Below are 23,883 nucleotides of genomic sequence, written 5' to 3' on the forward strand. Positions count from 1 at the left end.
CGCCGGGGCTCACAGCATTCCTCGAAGATGCAATACAGTGGACCGTTCTGTACGGGGCAGAAATATGGGGCGACGAATGCAAGGTGAGGAAACGGCGAAAACTACTCAGCGCGCAATGGACGCTGGCCGTCTGGCTGGGCCGCTCAGGCGCACAGGACGGTATCCAGATCCAATCCACCGAAGCATCACTTGTCCTGAGTCGCTCGACCTGCTGCTGCGAGAGAAGATCGAACGCGAATAGATCTGCAGGGCAAAAATCGTACAAGATATTGACGAAATCAATCCATTTGACATCCTCAACAATCTACATTAATAAATATGACGATAGATCTTTGTCCGCTCCGTTGACATGATGAGTTTTGCAACGTAATAGAACATTTATAAATTTGATCCCTATAGAAAATTCATGGGCATCCGCTTAAAGATACCTAATTGTGATTAATGACGTCCCAACGATCATCAACAATGAAAATTGTACAGCGTGAACGTGATTTGCACTTATTTATCCCTCAACTGAATACCAAAGTAAAGTACGCATTAAATATGATAATAATTAAGACGAGTCAATTTTTCAATTGCACATTTTTGCGCAATACGCGCAGAATAAAAAGCCAGGTGTACGCGTATACATAATAGGAAATGAGGTGAAGTAATCTTGAAAGTAAACTTTAAAAACATTATCAAGGGAAATTTTACAATAGGGAGAAATAGATAAAGGTACGGCACGAGGGGAGATAACGCGATTGTTGTAGATTTTGGATGGAAACAGAGGTGATAAATGTACTTAGGGTGAGTGGAGCGTTTCCTGTCAATTAGTTAGGTTAACTAGGTGCACCTTATGAAAAAAGATCGCACTTCAGAAATTAATTTTTTTCTTAGCCCCCTTCATGATATGATTGCTATATAAATATAAATAAATAAAATCTGTAAACATTAATAAGAACAGTGGATTGTTTCAGACTTCAGCATTATTAAGACAGAAAGAGTTTTCGTATTTGACAATTTAACCATTTTCAGCACGGGTGTGCATCTGTGCGAAGTCAGCAAAACTAAAATATTAAAATCGGACTCATTTTGGGTACTTATCAAATGATGACCTGTTATTCAAATTTTTACTGTCAGGAAATTTACGATAACGAATTGTCTGTACAAAAAGTACGAGAAATTGAGCGATTTACGATTTTCTTCCGTTTTGGTGTAATTAGCACAAAAGCAACGCAGCTAATTATTTTTTAAGATGAAGGAAATAACGAACATGAGAAGTACGTGGTAAACAACCTTTAGATTTATTTATAAATTAACCTATATTCTGCTCCCGATAAAGATACAAAATACCATACATACAACACAATCGTATAATGGTCATAGATAAGACTGTATTATCATTTTTTACGAAAACACGTTTATTACCTTCAAGATCATACATTATTCATATACAGGGTGACTCCCGGGGCTATACCCATTTTTTATGAGACTGTACACGGCTCCTGAGTGTGGCAGGGGCCCTTTCTCTTCGTTGCGGTTTGCCATTTAAGATTTAAAATGGGGCTACAGCACATACCGCAAGAAGGTCAATGAACCTCCTGAAGGATTTGTTTCCTGGACACTTGATTTCCAGGTTTGGGGATTTGCCCTGGCCTCCGCGTTCTCCTGGCCTGAATGCGTGCGATTTCTTTTTGTGGGGATACTTGAAAGAAAAGGTCTACGCTGGCAAACCCCGTACATTGCAAAATCTCGAACGTGAGACACTGGAAAGGGTGTGGGACAGCTTTACTAACAGACTGGAAACCTGCATACGAGAGGACGGACATCACTTGGAAGACTTGATTTTTGCAACGTAATTCTAATGGCATGTCTTCACTATTGTGTACAAATTATTAAATAATAATAAATAAATTTTTTTTTGAAAAAATAACGTTGTACTATCTATTACTAAATGGGTATAGTCCCGCGAGTCACCCTATATAATTATTTAAATCCGCAAAAATGGATTGATGATCCAGAGCTGCATTAGCGCCTTCTGGGTTGTCATTATACGCACACTTATTAATATTTCTTTAATTAATTGTTCTATCGATCGCTTGGTGTGTGGTATGTGTTATTCTGGCCTTGAGCGCCTATTTTTCTTTCAGCTTATTTGATTGTTTTATGTCGAATAAATTTGTTCATCTGTAAATGGTTGGTTTTTGTAATTAATCGAGTACAAATTACGACCCAGATAAGAGTTCTGAAATTTTCTTCGTACCCAGAATTACATCGGGTGTTAAATTTAAAACTGTTTAATCAATTGTTTGGAATTTTTAAGGCGGTACCTGTACCTCAGCTAGTTAGACGGGTGTGGGTGGTTTTAGTTAGCGTTTGCCATTATAATGAACAGTTTTTTGTAGAAAGTAGAACCAAATAAAAATGTGTAGCTATTGTAGTATCTTTTATAACGGGTAAGTACAAAGTCCCGGAAGCAAATTTCCGTTCCCTATACAAGATGGTGATCGGTGGCACAAACTCCTATAGGATATGGAAGTAGTGAATCTATTTACATATCCTATCCGATTTCGTGATCATGATCAATTATGTGTAATGTGAACATTGCACTATCCTCATTATTGCATTTTCAAAACATTGGAACCAAGTAATAAAGGGCATTTTGGATACAGACAAAAATAATGAAAAGTATGAAATATTTTACGATTTTTTTTGGATCTTGGTAATTCCGTTGGACAATCCAGTTTGATTTTGTAACTTTTGAATAATATTTGATCCAGTTAACTGCATCTACTTCGCAAAATTCTGGTCTAAATTTTGTTCGCAGTTCTACGCCTCTTCTTCACTTCACTTCTTTTATAACTTGACACTGTTTATCAAATATGCTATATTCCGCTAGCAAATCACGAAATCGGATAGGATAGGTAAAAACATTCACCGCTTCCAAATCCTATACGAGTTCGTGCAACCGATCACCATCTTGTATAGGGAATGGAAATTTGCGTCCCGGAACGGTCGATTATCTCCTCTATTTATGAAACAATTTTTTAAAATAATTCCTGAGCTTATATAATAAATTGAAACTGTCCCGACGAACTTCGTACCGCCTTTGCGAAATCCCGTTTACCCCGTTTGAAGCGTTTTACAAAATCAGAAACCTGGTTTTAAAAAATTATTTTAGCAAATACTGGAAGTGTCCGCCATTAACAGCTCAAACGATCAATAGATTACTCAAGATAGGACGGCATAGCGCATTTACATGAAACATGTCTAGAATTTTTGGGAGAATTTTTTTTATATTCCTATTTATGGAAAAAAATTTTCTACCACGCTTTTTTGAGTCACCCTGTATACCTACCTACATTTTGAGTTAAAATATGCGCAATCCAAAAATAAAATCGACGGGTCCGTTATTTAATCACAACCCTGTATATGTGCTGATCATGACATTAGGAACGTGCTGAGAACAGACCTTCCTAGTTCCTTTTAAGGTGCAAAGAAGTAAACGATACAACAGTCTCGATACATCTGGGCTTTATGACTAAAATGTTTTCGATTTTACTTACTCCCATCCTTCTAATGCGTAATAAGAGTAGGTACAGCGGCAGGTTACATCACAATGTGACAGTGCAGCATTGTTATATTTGTGTATGGCATTGAAAGGTAGCTGTAGTAATGGAATTCCTCAATGAAGTAATCATCAAAGGAGGTTTCAAAGAAAAGCTTGCACATTCATTGCAAGCTGAATTATTCAAAGTCGGACCAAACAAAAAACTGTTTGATGTGACGTACAGTGTGATTTGGTCACAAGTTTCCGAAGCCATAGTTTTCTCCTCGGTTTTTTCGCAAACAAAACTAAGAAAACAGAAATCTTGCTCCACTCGTTACTTATCTCCTACTTAATTACTCAATGCTTATATTTCCTACTACTCGGGAGCAAATTCATTCAAGAAGCCTTCAACAAAGAAACCTTTTATAAATCAAGAATGCAAATGGAATTTTATTTACTTTTTAGAGTACTAGAAAAGATACAATATCGCGCCTAAAGAAGCAAACGGTGCAGTGCAGCAGCGATTGACGGGTTTTGCAGATAATGACGAAAACAAAGCATATTCAAGGACAATAGTCTCAAGTTTAACAATAAAAAAGGTTACTCAGTAGATGCGGATTAAATGGCGATCATTCGGATACCCGGAATGACCTGGGTTTAAAAATAGAACTTTTTTTACTACTTTATTCTCACAACATAAAAATCTCACTTATTTTTGAATTGTCAAAACCTCTGAATTATACTCAATGGTCAAAACTGTTAATCAATACATAACATATCCTTTTGGACTTTGGAGTGCGTTCAAAACTAATTGGAATTGCAAAATTTTGCAATTATAATTCAAGTTCCCATAATGTTCTAGAGTTCTTGAGCAATCTTAGAGTTTCGACATTTAATAAGTCATAAAAAATCAATTGCAATTGTTATACAGGACGATTTATAATTTATATCAAAGTGGAAACGCTTACACAAAGACGTTACCTACAAACATGCCCACATCTCCCACATAAGGATAATTTGATTCTACAATCATCCAATGCTCTAAAAATATCTCCGCTGTAGTATTCTATTTTTACAATCCAGTATCCAGTTATTTACCAAACAAAAAATTACAGTTTCAATCTAACGCCTCGCCTCCAGTGATTGCACGACTTATTGAAACGATCGAACTGCCACTAAATTTAATTCTCATACAATCTTTGTATAATGGATCAGTGTGGGGGTTCAAACCGTTTTTTAAATTATAAATGTATCAAAATCCAGAAAAATATGATACCCTGAAAGGAGAAAGCCGCATATGGATATCGCACAGATGGGTCAGGGTCAAATCGCCAAGGACAAATTAAAAGTAAATTCCACACATTTACAAAAGACCGTCCGATTTATCACTTTTGGGACAACTATACAGGATAAAAGGATCAAACTTTTCACATTTGAAAAAACAAAACTTTCTAAGGCGTTCTTTCTTGTCCTATATTGTGGGGAACCCATATGCGTTTTGCGAAATATTGTGAACTACAATATTGCATGAACAGTAGAGAATGATCTATCGTTATTTATCGAAGTCATTGGTAACTATGATTGGCGAGTTGTCGCTTTGCCGAGTTTGTCAGGGGCGAATGGTCCAGTGGCGAGTTGTCGTATATGGAAACCGATTTAGTCGAATATGGGCCATTTTCTAAACCAATACTTAATATAAGAAAAATTTGGTATATCAGTATCCTGAAGCTGTAACGGGTTTGTAATGGTCTTCAATCCATAGAATAGAAGAGAAAAAAATAAGCTTCATCGTTATCGTTCCCGAAAAGTGCAGTAAACATACGACAGTAGGTACTTCGAATTTCGTCTTTAAATGGGATGAGCTCGGATGGATTTCCTAAACTGTTAATTGTTATATTGAGCAAACCAAGCAAACCAAAATTCCCCCCATATAAAGTTATCAAGTTACTATTTAAATTATTTGAAAAAAATTTGACATTGTCAAAAAATATTTTAGATATCTTTCATATTCATATTCAAAGTATTAAAAAAAACTATTCTGACAGCTTAAGGTTGTTGTATAAATTTAAACCGCCTATGCGAAGTAATGTATTCTTTGTTCAATCCCAGAGCAAAAATGAATCATTGAAAGTTCATGAAATTTGGCACACTGGTTAAGAACGATGTATATGAGTGAACTATGTTTACATAATATGAAAAAAATAGAACCTTCACTCAAAAAATGACTTTGGAATTTATGAAATCATAAGTAATAAATAGGTGTAAAACAAAAATGGAAAATAGCTATTGTCACACATAATGACATACTTTTGCGTCAGATATACTATTTTTGCCAATAATTGTCCATACAATTTTAATAAAAAACTATGTGGAATTGAATTTCATTAAAAACGACTTCAACGTTGAACGAATTTATAAGGACCATCAGCATTTATGGCAAAATGTAATGCTTCCCAAATTGACCGTATTCTATAAAAAATGTATTCTTCCTGAATTAATTGACGCCCGAGTTCCCAGAGAAATGAAGATTAGGGATCCTACATTGGAAGAATAATTTAAAATGAAATTTATGTAATTTATATTTTTTAACATTGTGAACCATTAAAAACTTTTTTATTTGTGTTTTAATTTTATCAAGATGTTTTATAGACATGACACAGCGTCACAATATGAAATGCACTTAATGCAATGATAGTAATCAATTATACTTCTTTGTTCACTAGCGCTTTCTTTAAAAAATTTCGGAATACAGTTGTCCCTACTAGGTATACAACAACTTAAAAACTTTGTATAACATTTACAAAAATCTTCTTAAATTCTTGGATTTTTTTTAATAATAACGAATCCTCTTCCAAGATAGACATGTAAAACCTCTCATTGAAAACGGCTTGACAGATCAAGTTTCATTTCTGATGACATTTAAGCATCTGCACAGTTCCGCTACTCTAAATGTGATGCATTAGTTTTTATCTTCGAGATCGTTTATAATTTTGTATTGTTGTCTGTCTATCCTTGTGCTCGATATCTTCATGTAGAAACGTCCGATCGCTTTGAAAATAGATACACAAGTTCTTCAGGATATAAGAAAGGTCGCTATTGTTTTTCGGCTACGTAGACTAACGAGGCCTTTGAAATTAGCGTTCAACGTACTACTCCAATCTCTTTCTAGCATGAGGCGCGCACAATAACGTATGTTGAACGCTTCGTAGCTATAAAAATACAAATTTTTTAATGGAAGCCCTCTCGGCACCTAGTTCCAAAATCGTTATCAGTGTTAACTATCTCATCGATTTCAACCACCTCATGCCCGAAATACCACACTATATCCGTCGCTCGTAAATAAACTATAGATGATCGCCTTGTAGTAGATGGATGTTCTGGTCGTTCTGGAGAGGAATTATTATGGTGTAAAGGAAACTAATCAATTCGGATTACTTCTGAAGCTCTGCCACAAAACCTCAAATTTGTCGATTTTGAGCTCTACAAGGCAACGTTTCATTTCGGAGAAATCATCAACTTTATTTTTTATACGGCCCGTAAAAATTCAGAGATTTCGCAATCCATGCAACCATCGAAAACCTTGGAAATGATAACTGCATAACGCCATATGTAAAACACAAATAACCCTTATTCAATCGGATCACTTGCTCGCAAACGTCACCCTTCTGACCAATAAGCGTCGTAATACTATCAAAGGCGATTTGCGAGAACCGTTGTCTTTTCCGCTTGTACGAAATTCGTAACTTTATATACCCATGTACGAAACCAAACGATAAACATTTCCAATGTTAAAAGGTACATACTGGATAGAGTAACATTTTTGATTACGAATAATACAACTAAGTACGTCACACACAAGAATCAAAAGTTGGAACTGTTGGTTTCAACAGGACGGTGCACCCGCGCACAAGAATACCTATCGGACAAATTTCCTGGGCAGTGAAATAATTTTATTTTTTAGTAGGTACGCTGTGAGGGTGTGAAGATCTTTTTAGATTTGCAAAACTATGTAAGTGGATGCTAAGGTAACATTAACAATTTTTTTTATCCTATCCTGCTTTAAATAGAAAAGTTGTATCGTTTGTGCCGAGATTAAGAGTCTAACTGTTCTTGGCATTAGGTATAAACATTGTTATCTTAAAGGTCAAATTTGTAAACAGTAAACCATAAAGATTTTTGAACCCAATCATGTACGTCTGTTAGACATTTCGAAAAAAGGGCAAAAAAGTCCCGCACTTAACTTCCACATACGCCATTATCAATTACAAATGAAGTAGGTTGTTATCACTACATTAAATTGTCAAAAACTATTCACAGTAGCATTTACAAACGGTCTAAGTGCGCACAAAAACGTGTGATGGAATTGTACAAGGAAAAAATTAAGCGTATCCATATGGATTTTGTCGTTGCTAATTGTAAAACGGTTAGTAATTTCCGTTCCGTGTTTTATGAATGAACGGTTATCAAAATAAGAGAATATAATAAAAATAATATGCGGCGGATATCGTAAATGATAAAGACATTATGAGAAAAAAAAAAACCTATCAAAGTCATTAGGAGTCGATCATTGACCGTATTTGTTAAGAGCTGGACCTATCGTTTAACCTTAGCGATAACAGATTGAACTAAGATTTCTCTACGTCATTTAAATAAACACCGATTGCAGGGATTTATACTTCCGTCGGATCATCAAAAACGCAAGCCTAATTAAACTGAGACGCGGATGTGTGTGTGTGTGTGGGTCGCAAAACGTGACATTCTTTGGAGACGCAGAAAATTGAAAATATATATCAATTTCCAACGACTTGATGGCATTTTTAGATTTACGTTACATTTGAATCGTGCTTATCTAAAAGGCTGGTAACACCGCAGGGGACGCCGCCAAAGTCACCGGTTAATGTGCCGAAGATATTAATTTGGTTGATTATTAGACCTGATACGGTTTTTCTTGGGTCATTAGGAACGATGACTTGTGCAGCTCGTTTATCCATACATTCTGGCGCATGTCACAAGTTAAACACTTGCCAAATATTTAAGTGGCTATATTTTAATGTTCGCCATATATCACAGTTTCCCTAATTTTTACACTTTACACAATTTGACCTAGATTGTTGGTCACTTATTGGGCATCTGAACGGAAATATGGAAAAGTAATGAGTATGCTGCATCAATTTCAATGACAGGGGCCTTCGTCTTTTTATGCAACATGGTTTTGAACTTCTGCACAAACGAGCAGAGAAGACCCCGTGAACTTTATGTTAAAGAGGAATCGAGTGTCAAATTGCATTAGGTAATAGGAACTTTCAAAATTGGGTATACTTTTCTAATCGTCGTCGTTTGCATTTAAAATTACAAGATATTGGAAATTGGCAACACTATGAAAACAAGATGGACCAAATGTTGTTTACTCCATCTCTAATCAGAAAATTAGCCCAGCGTCATTAATGTACGAATGATAAGGTGATATCGTAATCCAAAAAAAGGACGAAACCTACATGAACATCTCAAGGCCTCCTAAGAAAATTTTTGCTAAGGAGTTAAGAGTCACAATTTAAATTGTGCACAACCCTTGTGCAGATAAAGCGCGTTTTTGAAAACCGAAATAGCTTAGTAAATGGTGGGTTATCTCGGGTTATAAGGAGAGGAGTCTCTTCAAACATAAACAAGACCGTCCGGCATACATTCAAAATCTTCCGACACTCCATTCTGCAGATATTTCCATTGAAAGCTTCACGTTCACTAATAGATAGGTATGTCTCGTCCAGTCGAATCATTTTGACTATGAGAGTACTTTCCTCCGACAAACCGTTTTCGAGATATTCGCTCTTAAAGTTTTGACATCACCAATGAATTTATTTCTTCCAGAGGTCCCAATCGCCCTTGAATATATCCGATCACGACAAGGGGCCGAAGAGGGGGACTATGGTTGGCAGATATTAATTCCTTTCCTCGAAGGATAAAAACCAGTTCTATCCATTTAACACAGCGAAATTTGATGATCGTCTGGCACACTTTGAAGGTATAGGCTACCTACTGCAAAACATTTCAGGACTCCAGGACCATTCCCCTAGAAGTAAAGTAGTTCAAAAAGGTAGAAGTGGGTCCGGACGGACCGACAAACCGCAAACCATAGCACATTTTTTTTAATTCTTAAAAAAATGCGCTTAAACTCTAAAATAAAACGGAAAGCATAACAGATAGATATAGGGAATGTAATAATATTAATCGATTTATAAATTTTTTCGACATTTGAAAGTTCAAAAAATAAAGTATTTTGTATGTATTTGAAAAAATCAACTTTTTAAAGTTTGAAGTTATTAAAATTGGCAATTAGTGTTAAAACACCCTGTAAAAGAGCGATCCATCTTTAAATAATTCTTATGTAGCATCAAGTCAGTATTGTTGAAGTTGGAAGACTTTTTGAAATTCAAGTCAAGAATGTGGTATCAAACGACGTAGATTTTACACGGAGATTTCGAAAATGCAATAAAATACAGGGTGTTCTATTTAAAATAAGAAATTTGTTATCCACGTCTGGTAAGACCGGAAGTAAAACGATCATAATATTTTCTTAGATCACGATCACGAAAATCTATGTTGGTATGCACATTTTTTTAGGTAACGGTTTGCGGAATATAGTCTGCAAAAGTACTCTCCGTGTTTTACCAGACACATTTGATTCTGGTAAATTGCCCGTACTCAAACATTTTAACTGAAAACATGTGACGTAAATGCAAACGCCCGCTTCAATTTCAATTCAAAACAACTTTTCATGAAACCTTTCATGGCCTGCTTTATGTTAGGAAATTTTCGTTTCCATGCCAGTGTCACTAAGACTAGACGAGATAGGTATATTTTGCACCGTAAGTAGAATACCGCATATGCGCAATAGCATTTCAACACACGAGCCTACCACAAATTTAAAATGTGTCTAGTGTGACTATGCACCGAATGATAAATCTAATTATAAAACACATTAATTAACATACAAGGTCACAATGGAATTAATTTGTGCCCAGTGTGATTAAATCCAGTCTTAAATCACTTAACACATGTCAAAACATGGACCTTGCCAAGTATTTAAAATGTGATCGGTGTAATTTTATCACCAAGTACCCAACCAATTTTAAAATACATTTTTGTTGATACACAAGACCAGTAATTATTACATGTGCGCCTGGTGTAAAGTACAACACCGTAAACCCCTTTTTGTTATAAGGAAATAGCACGCCAAATGACTCATGAATAGCAACCCATTTCACAACACAAAGTAGGTCCAATCACTAGACAGGTTTGTTACTTGTGCCATGGATTAGTTTTGGAGGGAGTTTTGATTTTGGGTTTTGAGTTGCGCAGTCGCTTCTAAGCTGGACCTGGGTTATTACAATTGTTATGTCAAAACAAAAGAAAGATATATTGAAATTTATAATTATAATATTCATGTATAGATTTTGACGTCACGGCGCTTTAGCAATAAAATTTAATGTTTCATATTTTCCATATAGGGCCGGGTCGCATTAAAAATCGAACAACTGGCATAAAAGATGTACGTAGATTCTGTAATTTGACTAAAATAATGTTCTTTCGCAGTGAACCACGGTGTGAAATAAATATAGAACTGTATAATCTGTTTCTATTATGCAGCCATTTCGTGGTCTTTCAACGTAAGAAAGAGACCGCAGACGTAGTTTCAGTCCACCACAATTCCGCTAGTAGACTCTTATAGTTTTCTTACGAAAATCACGCTCAGGCGCTTAAGTATATTTGGAAACCCAGGGCAAATTAAAGAATATATGGAAGGGAAAAGAGTGAATAGTTAATTTTCCAATTGCAGATTGATCATTTTTGGGAAGAATCAAAACCGAGTCTACATCACTCGGATTTTGTCCGAGATAAAAACTTCTTTCTTACTTTTCATTTTAAATCGGTTCTAAGACATTTTTGAAGACGATAAATTGTTTACAACTGCACTCATCTATGGACGATTCATCGATAATCGGTCTGTTATACGAAAAAGATCGCAAAATTGTAAATTGCCACAGCATACATGGTGTTTAATTAATTCCCACGCTGTATGCAAAAAAAGACGCATAAGTGGGAATACTAATCGACGTATCACAGAATTTTTTTCAAAACATAATAATTGGAGTTTGTCCCTTCATTGTTTGTTATACAGAGTGTTTCTAAATATCATGCAAAAACGGAAAGGGCTAATTCTTTGAATTATCATATAAACCTAGGTCCGCAACCCTTCATTACTGATTTACAGGGTGTGCAAATTTCAACATTTTTTAAGTTTTTTATTTACCTCCTGCAATTTTTGAGATATATCGCTCAAATTTGAAATACAAGTTTAGTTTGTGAAACAAGAGTTTAATTTAATCCAGTAGGCCATGGTCTTACTTGGATAATATATTATTTTTTGTTTTTGTTTTTGCATATGTTTATATTTAAAAGTTTAAATTCTAAAGTGTACGGTAGAACTATAACACCCTGTAGATCGGTAACGAAGAGTTTGCGGACCGATGTTTATATGAACTTTTAGTCATAAAATAAGCCAAAAAATTATCCCCTTCTGTATTTACATCATATGTATTTAGGAACGTCCTGTATATGGTCAAAAATAAGTACTAATTAAGGCTTGAATTATGTCATATTTTTTCCGAAGGATTGCTATAAATTAGTGCATTTGTCATAATAAAGACGTTAAAAATGTGTCCAGGTTTTAGAATGTGGCATATTTCTTTAATGTTCACAATTTCAAGTCTTGGAATTTCCTCAGAATCTGAGAAACTTACAAAAGCCTTCGAAGCAGAACTACTATTAGAATCCTTAAAAGGGTGTAATCAAAATTTGAAAATATCCTCTCGCTTAAAAGAAAAATCAATAAATTGTCAATTTCAGAATGATCCTATATTTTCCACTCCAGAAAAAAGTTTATTACAAGTTTGTGTATAACGATTGTTGAATAATCTGTAGTAATAAGCATACGGGGTCAGATCAAAAAGTTATAGAACCTAACCTCATTATTTTTAAAAGGAACACCCTGCATATTTTAATTAAAAAAAATAGCATTAATTTCGCTTTTCAAAAATATACCACTAAAAAGAATTCAATCAAATTCAATATTGATTCAAAAAATGCAGATATTCAAAAACCTTTTTTGAATTTTTTTGTTTTTTGAATCATTGGACCATTTTTTAAATTTTTAAGTTTTTTAAAAACCTCTTTCAGTCTTTTTCGAATTTATTTGATGTTTTTCATCCTTGGTGTGTTATATTTTTGAAAAGATAACTTTTTTACCTGGCTGTACTTATCCTCAAACGGCAGATTATTCAACAATCATTAAAGAAACTATTGTAATAAACATTTTGCTGTACCTCTTGTAACTAAGAAAATATAGGGTCATTCTGAAATTGGGAATTTTCTTATTTTACTCGTATCTCTTACGCCAGTGAATATTTTCAAATTTTTATTTCTCCATTTTAAGTTTCACCTAAAAATGGCACATGACGCCTATGTTACTTGTTATATAGCACTAACAATTACGGAAATACCCCATAAAAGTGCAGAAAATGGGTCACCCTGCAGCTTCAATGTGTGTGGGGTAATTCTGCATGGTCAAGGGAAGCGCATTATTTCTTAATGACATTCGTCCATTAAACACGTCACACGTGACATGGAACAGAGTGTTCGAAAAAATTACATAATTACGTGTATTTATTTTTTCGCTAAAACGCGCGATTGATAAACCGAAAAGCGGCAAGGCACGTCGTCGTTGCTAGTATAGGTAACGATATCTCTGCCCGCCGAGACAACCACTCGCCTTTGTACTTAAAAATACACGTGATTTTGAGCGGGTGGGGGGTTAGTCTCAAACCTCACCACGTATCATCAGGACAGGAGATGTAGGTTAAGAATTTGCTAAAAAACATCACGTGATTAATGGACGACCCCCTACTAATTTTCATTGCATATTGTTAAAGAATTCACTTTTTTGGTATAGCAGCATACACGGTGTGCACTTAAGAATTGTACTAAAAAATAGTAGTTGCGATAAAAAATATACCCCTCTTGACCATGTAGAAGTACGCAAGTAATCACAAATTTAAAATAGCAAACTTTTTCTAATTTTTGGTACCATAAAAAGCTTCTATAAAAAATGCTGTTTTGAAGTGGTTCATATAAACTTTCCACTCTGCATATATTAGCGTTTTTTAATAGCTCGTAATCAATACTTTCAAACTCGAACCCAAGAATTTTTGATTTCAATATCACATAATAAGTCATTATAAAGGCGCTTTTATACGAAAAATCATATACAATAGTGATGATGGACTTCTGCTTCCGTTTCCGCAAATGCGGCAGTTCTGCATATTTTTTCGCTTCCGCTTCTGATTCCGCTATTATATAACGGAATATGTATAACGCAATTTACGTGCGTTTTACAATGTTTAAAAATTTTTATGACTAATTATTCTAGTTCTTATCAAATAATTTTAATTTTAATAGTATTTAAACTTCCGTTTCTGCTATCGTTATAACACTTCCAATGCCAATTCCAATCACGAGTACACAACTTATATTTTGAATTAAACCAAAACATGTTGAGGTTCACGATTGATCCGTTTTCCATGTTGTTTCGCTTGATTAAATGGATTTTGGAAATTTTTTGTGTCAGACCGCATTTTGATTCCGTTGGTGCTATAGGTATTTGTTCCAAACGTCTGTTTTACCCCCAAAAGAATATGTGAAGCAAAATCATTTTGCAATTTCGAATATAATGGCACACAGTTGGATTTTTGACCATATAATACAAAGCGATCGCAACAAGTTTTCGTATTATAGCTATAGGTGCCAGTAACTCCTAATTTGTTTTTTTCTGAGTACCTAAAGTTCAACTATTTGGGACAAGGAGTAAAGTTTCTACCACAAAGAATTGTGCGTATTTCAAACGTGGCGGCTAAACTAATTAAAACTTACCTCCAAAGTTTCCCTAAAGTCTTTGACAATTCTGCATTATGCAACTGCGGGTACTGATCGGCCAATTTCCTTCTCGCCGCCTGGGCCCAAACCATAAACGCATTCATTGGCCTTTTTACGTGCAGTTTTCTCTTATCCGACGACGCCCTGCGAAAGAAACGATCCCAAAATTAATAGGGGATATAATTGTGAATTTTGTAACTATTTATTATACGCGCAACCGTCCGGTCCCGCGCTAAAAATACACGATATGGCGACTGCTGTCGCATGCGAGTACCTGAACGTGACTTTCTCGGTTATGATCAAAGAACTCTTTGTTCTTTTGAGTAATGAGGTAAGCCTCATTTATCCGACAGGAAAAGCATCGGAATTTGATGAACTAATAATTGCACTTAAAGTCGCATTCGAATTGTGAAGGTCTCGAATTTAAAAGGGATCAATATATCACTTTTAATAATTCGAAACGTGTCCTTATTTATGATCGTTTTTGTTACAAAATAATAAAAATCCCCCTAACGTTTTAGTCCTAATGTAAACCATGAAGTGAATTTTATAGCTTTTCAAATGGCCCATAAGAATTCTTAAACATGTGTAGTTAGAGACTAATATTAAAAAGAACACGCCTAATTATTCGAGTTTAATTGCTCTATACCTTTGCCGCTTTACCCACTTACATTCAAACGTTTCTTCTTCATTAGTTGCTCCTTTAGCAGTTGGCTTGAGCACTTTATAATTTTTCCGAAACATGCAAAATCTTTTAAGACGAATTGCAGATGAAGTACGGTCTCGGTCATTAACGAATGGAAGAAGCTTTTAGAAAAAAGATGGTAAGATAAAGATAAACAAAAAATGGACCCCAATCACAAATTTTGGGCCCTAATAGATTGTTGGCAAATCAAAGTTGAAAAAATCTGTTAACAAAAATAGATTGATCCGTATTTTTTAGATTTTTGTAAATTTTGGAAGGTACCGTTCTCAATTAAGCGACGGCAAATAAGAAATTTCAAAAATTCGAACGAAGAGTGGGGAGCGGTCATGCATTTAATAGTTTTTTTTACAGAAATGTAAGCATCAATGATGTATTGGGCAAGTAAACATTTGACGCGCGAGCGTATGAAAAGGGGGCGAGTTATGGAAAATTGGGAAATTCTTCTGTTTGCGCCCCCCCCCCGCCTCCCGAATGATTCTACTGCTCCAAAGTCTAGATGCATTTTAGTGAAAGTTGCGTTTATTTATTTGACAGTTCAAGAAGAGGTGCCAATTAAGTTCACATTCATTTTGGATCCTACTTCTACGAGATTGCATCGACAATGTGCCCCTACAGTTATAGGTTTTAACAAAAGTGTTTCAACATTACCATTTACATTCAATAAAAAGTTGATGCATGTTCGATAACCATTCTATGTGCAACTGCAATTGGATGGCTTCAGTCAAACAGTGTATAGAGTAAGCCAAAAAATATGAACTTAGCACAAGAACAGAGTACCATAATTTCTAAGAATATAGCATGAAAAATACTTGTGATGTATGAACTACAGGCCCTTTGCAAAGATCGTGATTTTTAGGGTAGTTACGAGTTTATATACTAGTAGAACCGGTTATGCGTTTAGTAGTAACTTTTACCAATTCTCAAAATCCCAAGACAAAGCATTAGTTAGAAACGCAAACATATTGAGATTTTTTAGAAGTAGCTCTTCAGCGACATTTTTTATGTGTAGCGATATTCTAGAAATCCCGATAGACATCAAGGCACCATAAAAGATGAGTCATCGGCGATAAGAAACGAAACCGGATGTGACGTATTCTTTCCGGGAAATATAACGTGTTTATTCGAGAACAGTCTAGAATGTTCGGAGGAGTTCGAGAACTTTCGAAAAGAGGGGCGTTTGCTGTATAAGTAAATCGAAATGTGCTTTAGTCAGTTCAAATTACGTCGAAGTAATAAATAGTTCCTGCTGCTATAAATAAATTGTGTATATGTGAGTGATAGTACCAAAGACTATCCTCAGGATAGTCTTTGATAGTACTTTAACTGTTATAAATCAATTCATTTCAAGACTGTTATAATTTTTTGTTAATTAACTGTAAATAACTAAATTAATTAAAGTTACATTCCAGTTCCAGTTCTAACATAGTTACTGACCAAAAAGGGCCAGAAATGTGAGTCTCTTGATAAATTGTGTGTTGTATAAAATTTGTACTTATTTGCGCGACTCCGCATGCATTTCGCCCCTTAACCCATTTTCTTATATCCGGCCCATGTGGTGCAGTTGAGTTGAATCTCGACTGCGATACCAAGGGTCCCTGGTTCGGGCATGGATATTTGTAAATGTATAGCGGGTTGGGGTGGTAGAACAACCTTGGCTGAAACCTCGCCCACTCAAAAATAAAGGCCTAAATAAATAAATAACTATTAAACTATTGCATCGAATTAAACCAAATTTGATACGTACGGATTGCCTTTTCCTAATTACATATAATAAGCCCAGGTTTATTTGCCAATACATTACGTAATTTTTTTTTTATTTTTACTCTGTAGATCTCGTAAGCCGTAGATATAGGAGATACAAAATTATCTGTTTCTTCCACTTCATCCCCAATTAACGAATTATTGTTATTGTCATGTCAAGATGCAAAAAAACCAAAATGATACATCAATAATATTGTAAATCTCGCTTATAGGTAGAATGAATTATTTGCAATGTGAATAAGAAACTAACCATCTATTCATAAACTACGGTCGATCAAAGAGATATGGTTGGAATTTAGACCAGAATGTTTTTGGGAAAGGGACTTAAATTCATCAAGGATTTGATTATATACTTTTGCGATGTTGTAAGAAAATGAGCGCTGAACAAATTTTTATTTTAGCACCACCAGAAAGCCGAGAAAAATTACTGAGGCTTTGTTAAAATTATTGTTTAATACTTTTGAAAATTAATAAACGCCAGCGCATTTTCGAATATGACAGATTTGTAGAGCTACAAGAAACTTGGAATTGGAAAATTAAGCAACAGAAAATTCTGCATTACTTTGCCCATTAAGCGCCTTTGTATCTCCTATACGGTTTACGAGATCTCCACAGTGAAAATGAAAACAAAACTCATCCTGTATATGTTATTAAATTTATTTCTACGGCTACTTTAATGTTTACCACTGTAAAATTTGAGCCGATGCTTGAAAATAGGCACACCTTATTTTCATTGTTGTTCGAATAGTGTTGTGAGGCGTGCAAATGTTAAAGGCGAATTTTGCAATATTTTCGGAAGTATATTCGCATTGCTAAGAACGTTCCGGGAAATATTCCCACACCGGACATTTAACCAAATATTTCCCATAAATTCTCGAATATTTTACGAGAATATTCTTGCAAAATTTCCAACCGCCTGCGCCGCCCGATTTCACGAGGTTACTCGATCGTTAACTAACGTGCAGTAGTTTTTCTGGGGAAAGTTTTTTAATACTAAGGTACCAAATTTTGAGATCCGCATCATGGAATTTTCCGCATCTCCGTGAATATTTCAAATTTTTGTTTTAGTTTTTTGAATCTTCATTCTTAATTTCAGACTCGATTTCAAATTTAATAAAAAATACGAGAATAAATAGCCCAATTCCCTAAAAAGGTTGGGAGTATACCTATTATACTCGTAACAGAAATTATTACTTTGATGGCGCGGTTGTGGTTTATAAATTTGTGTATGGATAAAATTTTTTCGATAGGTCGATTAAGTCATGGTGCTCGGGTGCACCATCCTGTTGAGTTGAAACCAACAGTTACCAACTTTTGTTTTTTTTGCCGTACAAAAAATGCTACTAAATACAGCAAATTTCGGATTTTGTGGCATATCTTCGGAAATAATCGAAATTTTGTGGCATGATAATTACTGTTTAAGTGCGTAACTTTTCCCTAATTTGATCTTCTATAGTTTCCGAGATCCTCATGATAGTCATCCTTGTCTTGGACACAGTGTATCTATACAGGGTGTCTTGAATTGAGTAAGATAGCATGGCTATCTTTGTTATTTTTATACTTACCTACAGATTCGGTAAAATTGGCAAAGTTGTGTAGTTTTTGATGCTGGGGGATATTCCGATGCGATATTTTGAAAAAAACTTCTGATTATGATTGAAACCAAATTTGTTCGTTTATTGTCTCGCATTCGCATAGTCACCATCGACACGGCCATGGAATTATTGCCATAAGAAATACATTGTAAACTTCGAGACAAAAATGTAAGGTTGATTCCCAAATGAAATACTAAGTGTTTAGTATCACTGGTTTTGTAATTTTTTTCTCTATCGAGTGACGGAAAAATCCAATATGGCGTCTATTTAAAATATAAGGAAGTTGATGTCAATATCTCAGAACCCATTTTAAAAAAATTGTTTCTACGTTAATTGAATTTATCCAATCTTGCAACTTTTGTTGCAAACTTTTTTCGATAGCTCTCTTTGCTACTAAAATATTTGAACTTGTTAATTTTTTTAATTATCTACAATCTGTAGGTAGGTAAGTATAATAACAACAAAGATAGCCATGTTATCCTACTCAATTTAAGACACCCTGTATGTAGTCCCAAAGCTCCCAACAAACAGGTCGATTCAAACCTCCCTCACATCAGGGGCGGCGCCCGGCGGGATTTAATTTATTGCATGGGGGCAAGGGTCAATTTTCGTGAAGAATAGGGATCATAAATCATCAGGATCTACTTTATTGAATTTTTAAGTAATGATACACCGAAGAAAGTCGGAGAATCATGCGATGCTAGCCACACCGGCGTTCCGCAAAAATGGGCTATGCGTGCTATGTCTGCATCTCTGCCCAACATATCGGTTTCAGTGCCATATTAAATTAAGAAACTGATTATGAATATGAGTTTAAAAGATGTAATATAATTTGAATGAGAGCAAAGCACCCTTAACATCACCTTGCATGAGGGCATGGTTGCCCTCCATACGTAGCCGCCTCTGCCTCACATAGGACTGTTTAAGACATTGCTTATTGCTTTTTTTTTTAAATTACAATGCTAAAATTGCTATATATTTTATGAATAAAGTTTTGTTTTACGTTCGCCAATCACTTTTCTTTAATGAACCCGAGAATGAACCCGACTGAAATATTCAGGGTTACAAAGGGTTATGGTTTTCAAAATAAACACTTCGAAAGGCAAGGAACTACAAATTAAACATCGTAAAGCAGATCTAGAGAAGCGGTAGAGGCGTTGATACGGTGCGACTCTACGAGGTTGTTAAATTTGGCCGATTTTCATTAGTCTTGGTACATGTGGCATATAGATCAACTGTGCAAAGTTTGAAACGAATCAATCCAAGCGTTTGTCAGTTATCGTTTTCATAGACAGACAGCCAGACAGACACCATGGACTTCCCTATAAAGCTTCTATTTTCCAAAAAATACTGATTTCCCCAATATGGCACCACAAAAATGTTAATAGACACAGATTGTAGGTAATGTTTTCGTCTCCATTTCACAATACTAGCACTTTTTGCGTAAATAGCTTGCTTTGCAAGTTATAAGCTAAAAATGATTTGATTTCTAATCTCGTTTCTAATATTATTTGAAATCATTTATCGAATTACTAAAAACCGATCTATAACTCTAGGTGTAGGACTATTATGGGCGCAATCAGATTCAACCATGACCAGGGCCGTATCTACATATTATGCGCCTGTTGGTCCTTCAAAATCGCCCCCCCCCCCCCCGCTCCCAACCAATTAAAATCATTATGTACCTACCCCAAAACTAAATTTTACTCTATACAAAAAAGTATAAATATGATTTTCTTTCTCCTAATTTGCTCAGATTGATTTAATTAATAGTAAAAAACATTTTTTATATTTATAAAGTGTTAAAACCGAGGTTAAAACAAAGTATAATATCATATCAGCTGTTCTTTGAACTATAAACAAATACCAAACTGTTTAATTTTTAGAGAAATTTACTCGTTTTTTATTAATATTTCCGCATCATTAATCAACAGGAGGTGATCATGCGGCTATATCTACTTTTACTTTTAAGAACATACGTTTTACCTCGCGTTTTACGTAATATTTACAATGTGAAATTCAGAAGTGGTTTTCCAAAGGCTTTAATTTCAACAAAAAAATTTGCGGGTGAAGCCACAAATTTTCCACAATCGTAATACAAAATTCACATAATTTCGTCGAAATGTGAGGTTATGTTACTCCCTATTTCATGATTACTTTTAAGTTGGTAAGAGTGTGTGTAACAATTTCCATTTCTTAAGAGGTTATGTTATTATTCCACGATAGCACTGTAAAATTATTTCCTAAATTTCTTTTTTTGCAGTCTCTAAAAATTTGCCGCCATGGGCCCATGGTAAATCCGGCCCTGACCATGATGTAAATAGAAAACCAATTACTTAAAGAATAACGATGGGATCCAAAAAATGCGTATATGGATGGCGAGATGGATGGTGAAAATTTGCAGTAATCTGTAGGTCCCTATAGTATCTAGATATATTTCTGTTAAAAATCCTTTAAGAGTCGAGACTCTTTACCTACGTCGAGTTTTATTATCGATCATATTTTTATTTGTTTTTGTAACAAATTCCCCGTTTTTCTCACTTTTCAAAGCAGACCACATTTGTAGCATACAGCGTAATGTAAGATCAGAAATTCAACCTACATCCCCGTATTACTGTCAATTAGGTATGTCAGCATGCCCCTTTTTGCGGCGGTCTCTTATAAAGTTCGGAATTGCGCAACAACTGCTATTCTACCATTAAATTTTGTGATTTGAGATTGCGGAGCTAAATGTGTTCCAACCCCGTCTGTAAAATTCGAAACTTCCTGAAAACTAGACGGTAGGGAATTCATGTCGTAAAACTCGGAATTTTCCAAATATTGTGCGTATATTAAAATTTGTAAAGAACCGTTTGTTTTGAGATAATTTTTAAATATACACGGAACAATTAGTGACATTGTAAATATTACGTTTTACCAGTAGAGAACGTACAAACAATGTTAAAAAGTTGAGAGGTGCCGTCACTTAACACAATTAGCAAACCTACTTTAATTATGAACTTTTTAAAACACTTCGCACCCCTTTATGAATCACACGTTACAAAATCCTCTAATTCACGAACCGCTCCAATTTTGTCGTAATCACCGAAAAAGTTCAACGTTCCGTTGCGTAAAATTCAAGAAGATTAACGCGACGCATCCATAACAACAGCGTTACATTCTGAATCAATGCGTAATTAACCGATAATAGAATTTTTTAATAGATAAACTTACTTCGTTGCAATTGGTACCAGTGACCAATCGTAGCCCCGCAACACCTTCGACACGGCTTCATTTATTTCGCTTTTATCCAGCGACGCATTTTCGACTTTCGGCGACGTCGACGTCTCGTTTATGATGGACGCGACCGACGCGGCCGCAATCGAAGCCGCCGCATTCGAATTTATTGGCACCGGCGAAGAACGCACCAAATTGCCGCTCGACAGCATTTCAAATTAGTTCGGTTCACACAAAATTAGTTTATGAATGAATTTACACGACCACTTTTTTTTAAAAAAAACGTACTACGTCAAACAATGCCTAATTGTTCCTATTAACATCGCTTCAACACCTCCACTAGCAAACACGGATGAAAGAGTGCTTTCAAATCCCCAAAGCAGTTTTCATATACCACGCGCCAGTTTAAGATAAAGACCGGGATCTTAAAATGCCCACGCTTTTTGTTGCCGTCTTACTTCAATTCACCGATTGGCATAGACTAGCCGATTTACGTTTCCTCATGTGGGTCTTTAAGCAACTGTGACATATGCTGATGCCAAGAAGATGAAGACTGCCAATCGGGAGAAGGCCTTCTATTTTAAGTACGCCTAGTGTAATCTTATTGGCGAGGAGATTAATAGTTTTTTTTTTATTAATTTCTTCTCTGACTTTTTTATTTTGAGGATAATGGTCGACGACCACCAATTAGTCACATCTGATAAATCTGGTAACGGGTCTTCACGTAAAGTAAACAGGAAGGTGCGATATCTCAATTTTATGAGTTGATATGTAGGAGGGTGTTCATCTCACAGGGCAACAGGTGGGTTTGTTGGAGAATTTTTTGTATGAGTAGGGCATTTTTGGAACATGTTCATCTAACTTATTTAATAAAAAGTAGGTAACAAAGGTCTTAATAAAAAATCGAAAGCCGTCAAAATGTTGCTTCAAAGTTTGCGTCAGGAATTAGACAATTTCAAACTTCTTTAGCATTGAGCTATTTTCACAATTAGGTAAGGTGGTGAACATATAACGATTTTGATGTTCTTTCATTCATTACTTGGACAGCTCAACCAAATTTATAATATTTAGGTATAGTTGGTACCATTTTGATATACATTTTTGTCAAAACAAACACACCGTACATAAATATTTGATTTGGTAGATAGAAGTTTTTCACTTCCAGTTCCATTTTTTTTTTAAATTGCGTGGTCGATCCGATTTTGTTCATCCCAGGAACTCATCCATTCGGCAGACAAGCAGAATTTAAAAATCTCCGTATTTCGGGTTGTCGAAAGTACTTAGGTATATTTCATAAAAAAAGTATTAGGCTCCAAAGACTTGCGCTTGAATCACCTCTTGAGAATGAAACCTCACCAGCAGAAATCCAAAAAATACTAGCATTGAGTAATTAAAACGGTACTGTAGGTACCTACCTCAAACCTCATACCTCTAAATTATGTGTTATGACCTCATTTTCAGGGAGGTGCGATTAAAAAAACAAAGTTTTCATATTGGAGAAGCTTCATTACTGGTACTGTGTCTTTGCAGTACCGTAACATGGAAGTCAGAGGCCTTGGTGCCAGGCAATCAGTAAAACGTCTATTTTTTATCGAATTCCGGGTGTAAAATTTTGCCCTACACGACAAATAACTACCTATAATATTCATACTTATTTACATAACACGACAGGAAAATGACACATTACATGGCGAGGAAATAAATTGATGTTTAATTTCCGTATCTCGAGTTTTGTATAAGGTACATTTTTTTCCAAAATCGTTTTTTATAATAATACAATTTCAATTTTTATATAGAACTTTTGATTAATATTGTAGCAAATATTCTAGAAATCCCGATAGACACCGAGGCGGCATTAGCGATAAGAAACTAAGGCGGTTATGACGCATTTTTTCCGGGAAATATGAGGGGTTCGTTTTAGCAAATTCGGAAACGTTCGGGAGGACTCGGAGAACATTCTAGAAGTACCGTTATTTGCTATATAAGCAATTTGAAGCTGGTTTGCAATCAAGGGAAGTTAAAATTGAAACAGGCCAGCAAGAAATAAGAGGTATGATTCGATATAAGACACAGTGTCCAAAGTGAGG

General features: G+C 35.2%; 1 protein-coding gene across 1 annotated transcript in view; it reads right to left on the reverse strand.

Moving 5' to 3' along the window:
- The window catches only part of LOC116175221 (transcription factor SOX-9-like), a 28,459-nt gene extending 6,137 nt beyond the window's left edge, over positions 1–22,322 (reverse strand). The window contains exons 1-2 of the mRNA XM_031493369.1: positions 21,794–22,322; positions 14,516–14,662 (exon numbers count right to left, since the gene is read on the reverse strand). Coding sequence (XP_031349229.1) covers positions 14,516–14,662; positions 21,794–22,008 — 362 coding nt within the window. The 5' untranslated portion in view covers positions 22,009–22,322. The remainder of the gene's footprint in view (positions 1–14,515; positions 14,663–21,793) is intronic.
- Between the last annotated feature and the right edge of the window lie 1,561 nt (positions 22,323–23,883).

Source organism: Photinus pyralis, unplaced genomic scaffold (genome assembly GCF_008802855.1).
Source record: "Photinus pyralis isolate 1611_PpyrPB1 unplaced genomic scaffold, Ppyr1.3 Ppyr1.4_LG6, whole genome shotgun sequence".
NCBI classification, from domain to species: domain Eukaryota; kingdom Metazoa; phylum Arthropoda; class Insecta; order Coleoptera; family Lampyridae; genus Photinus; species Photinus pyralis.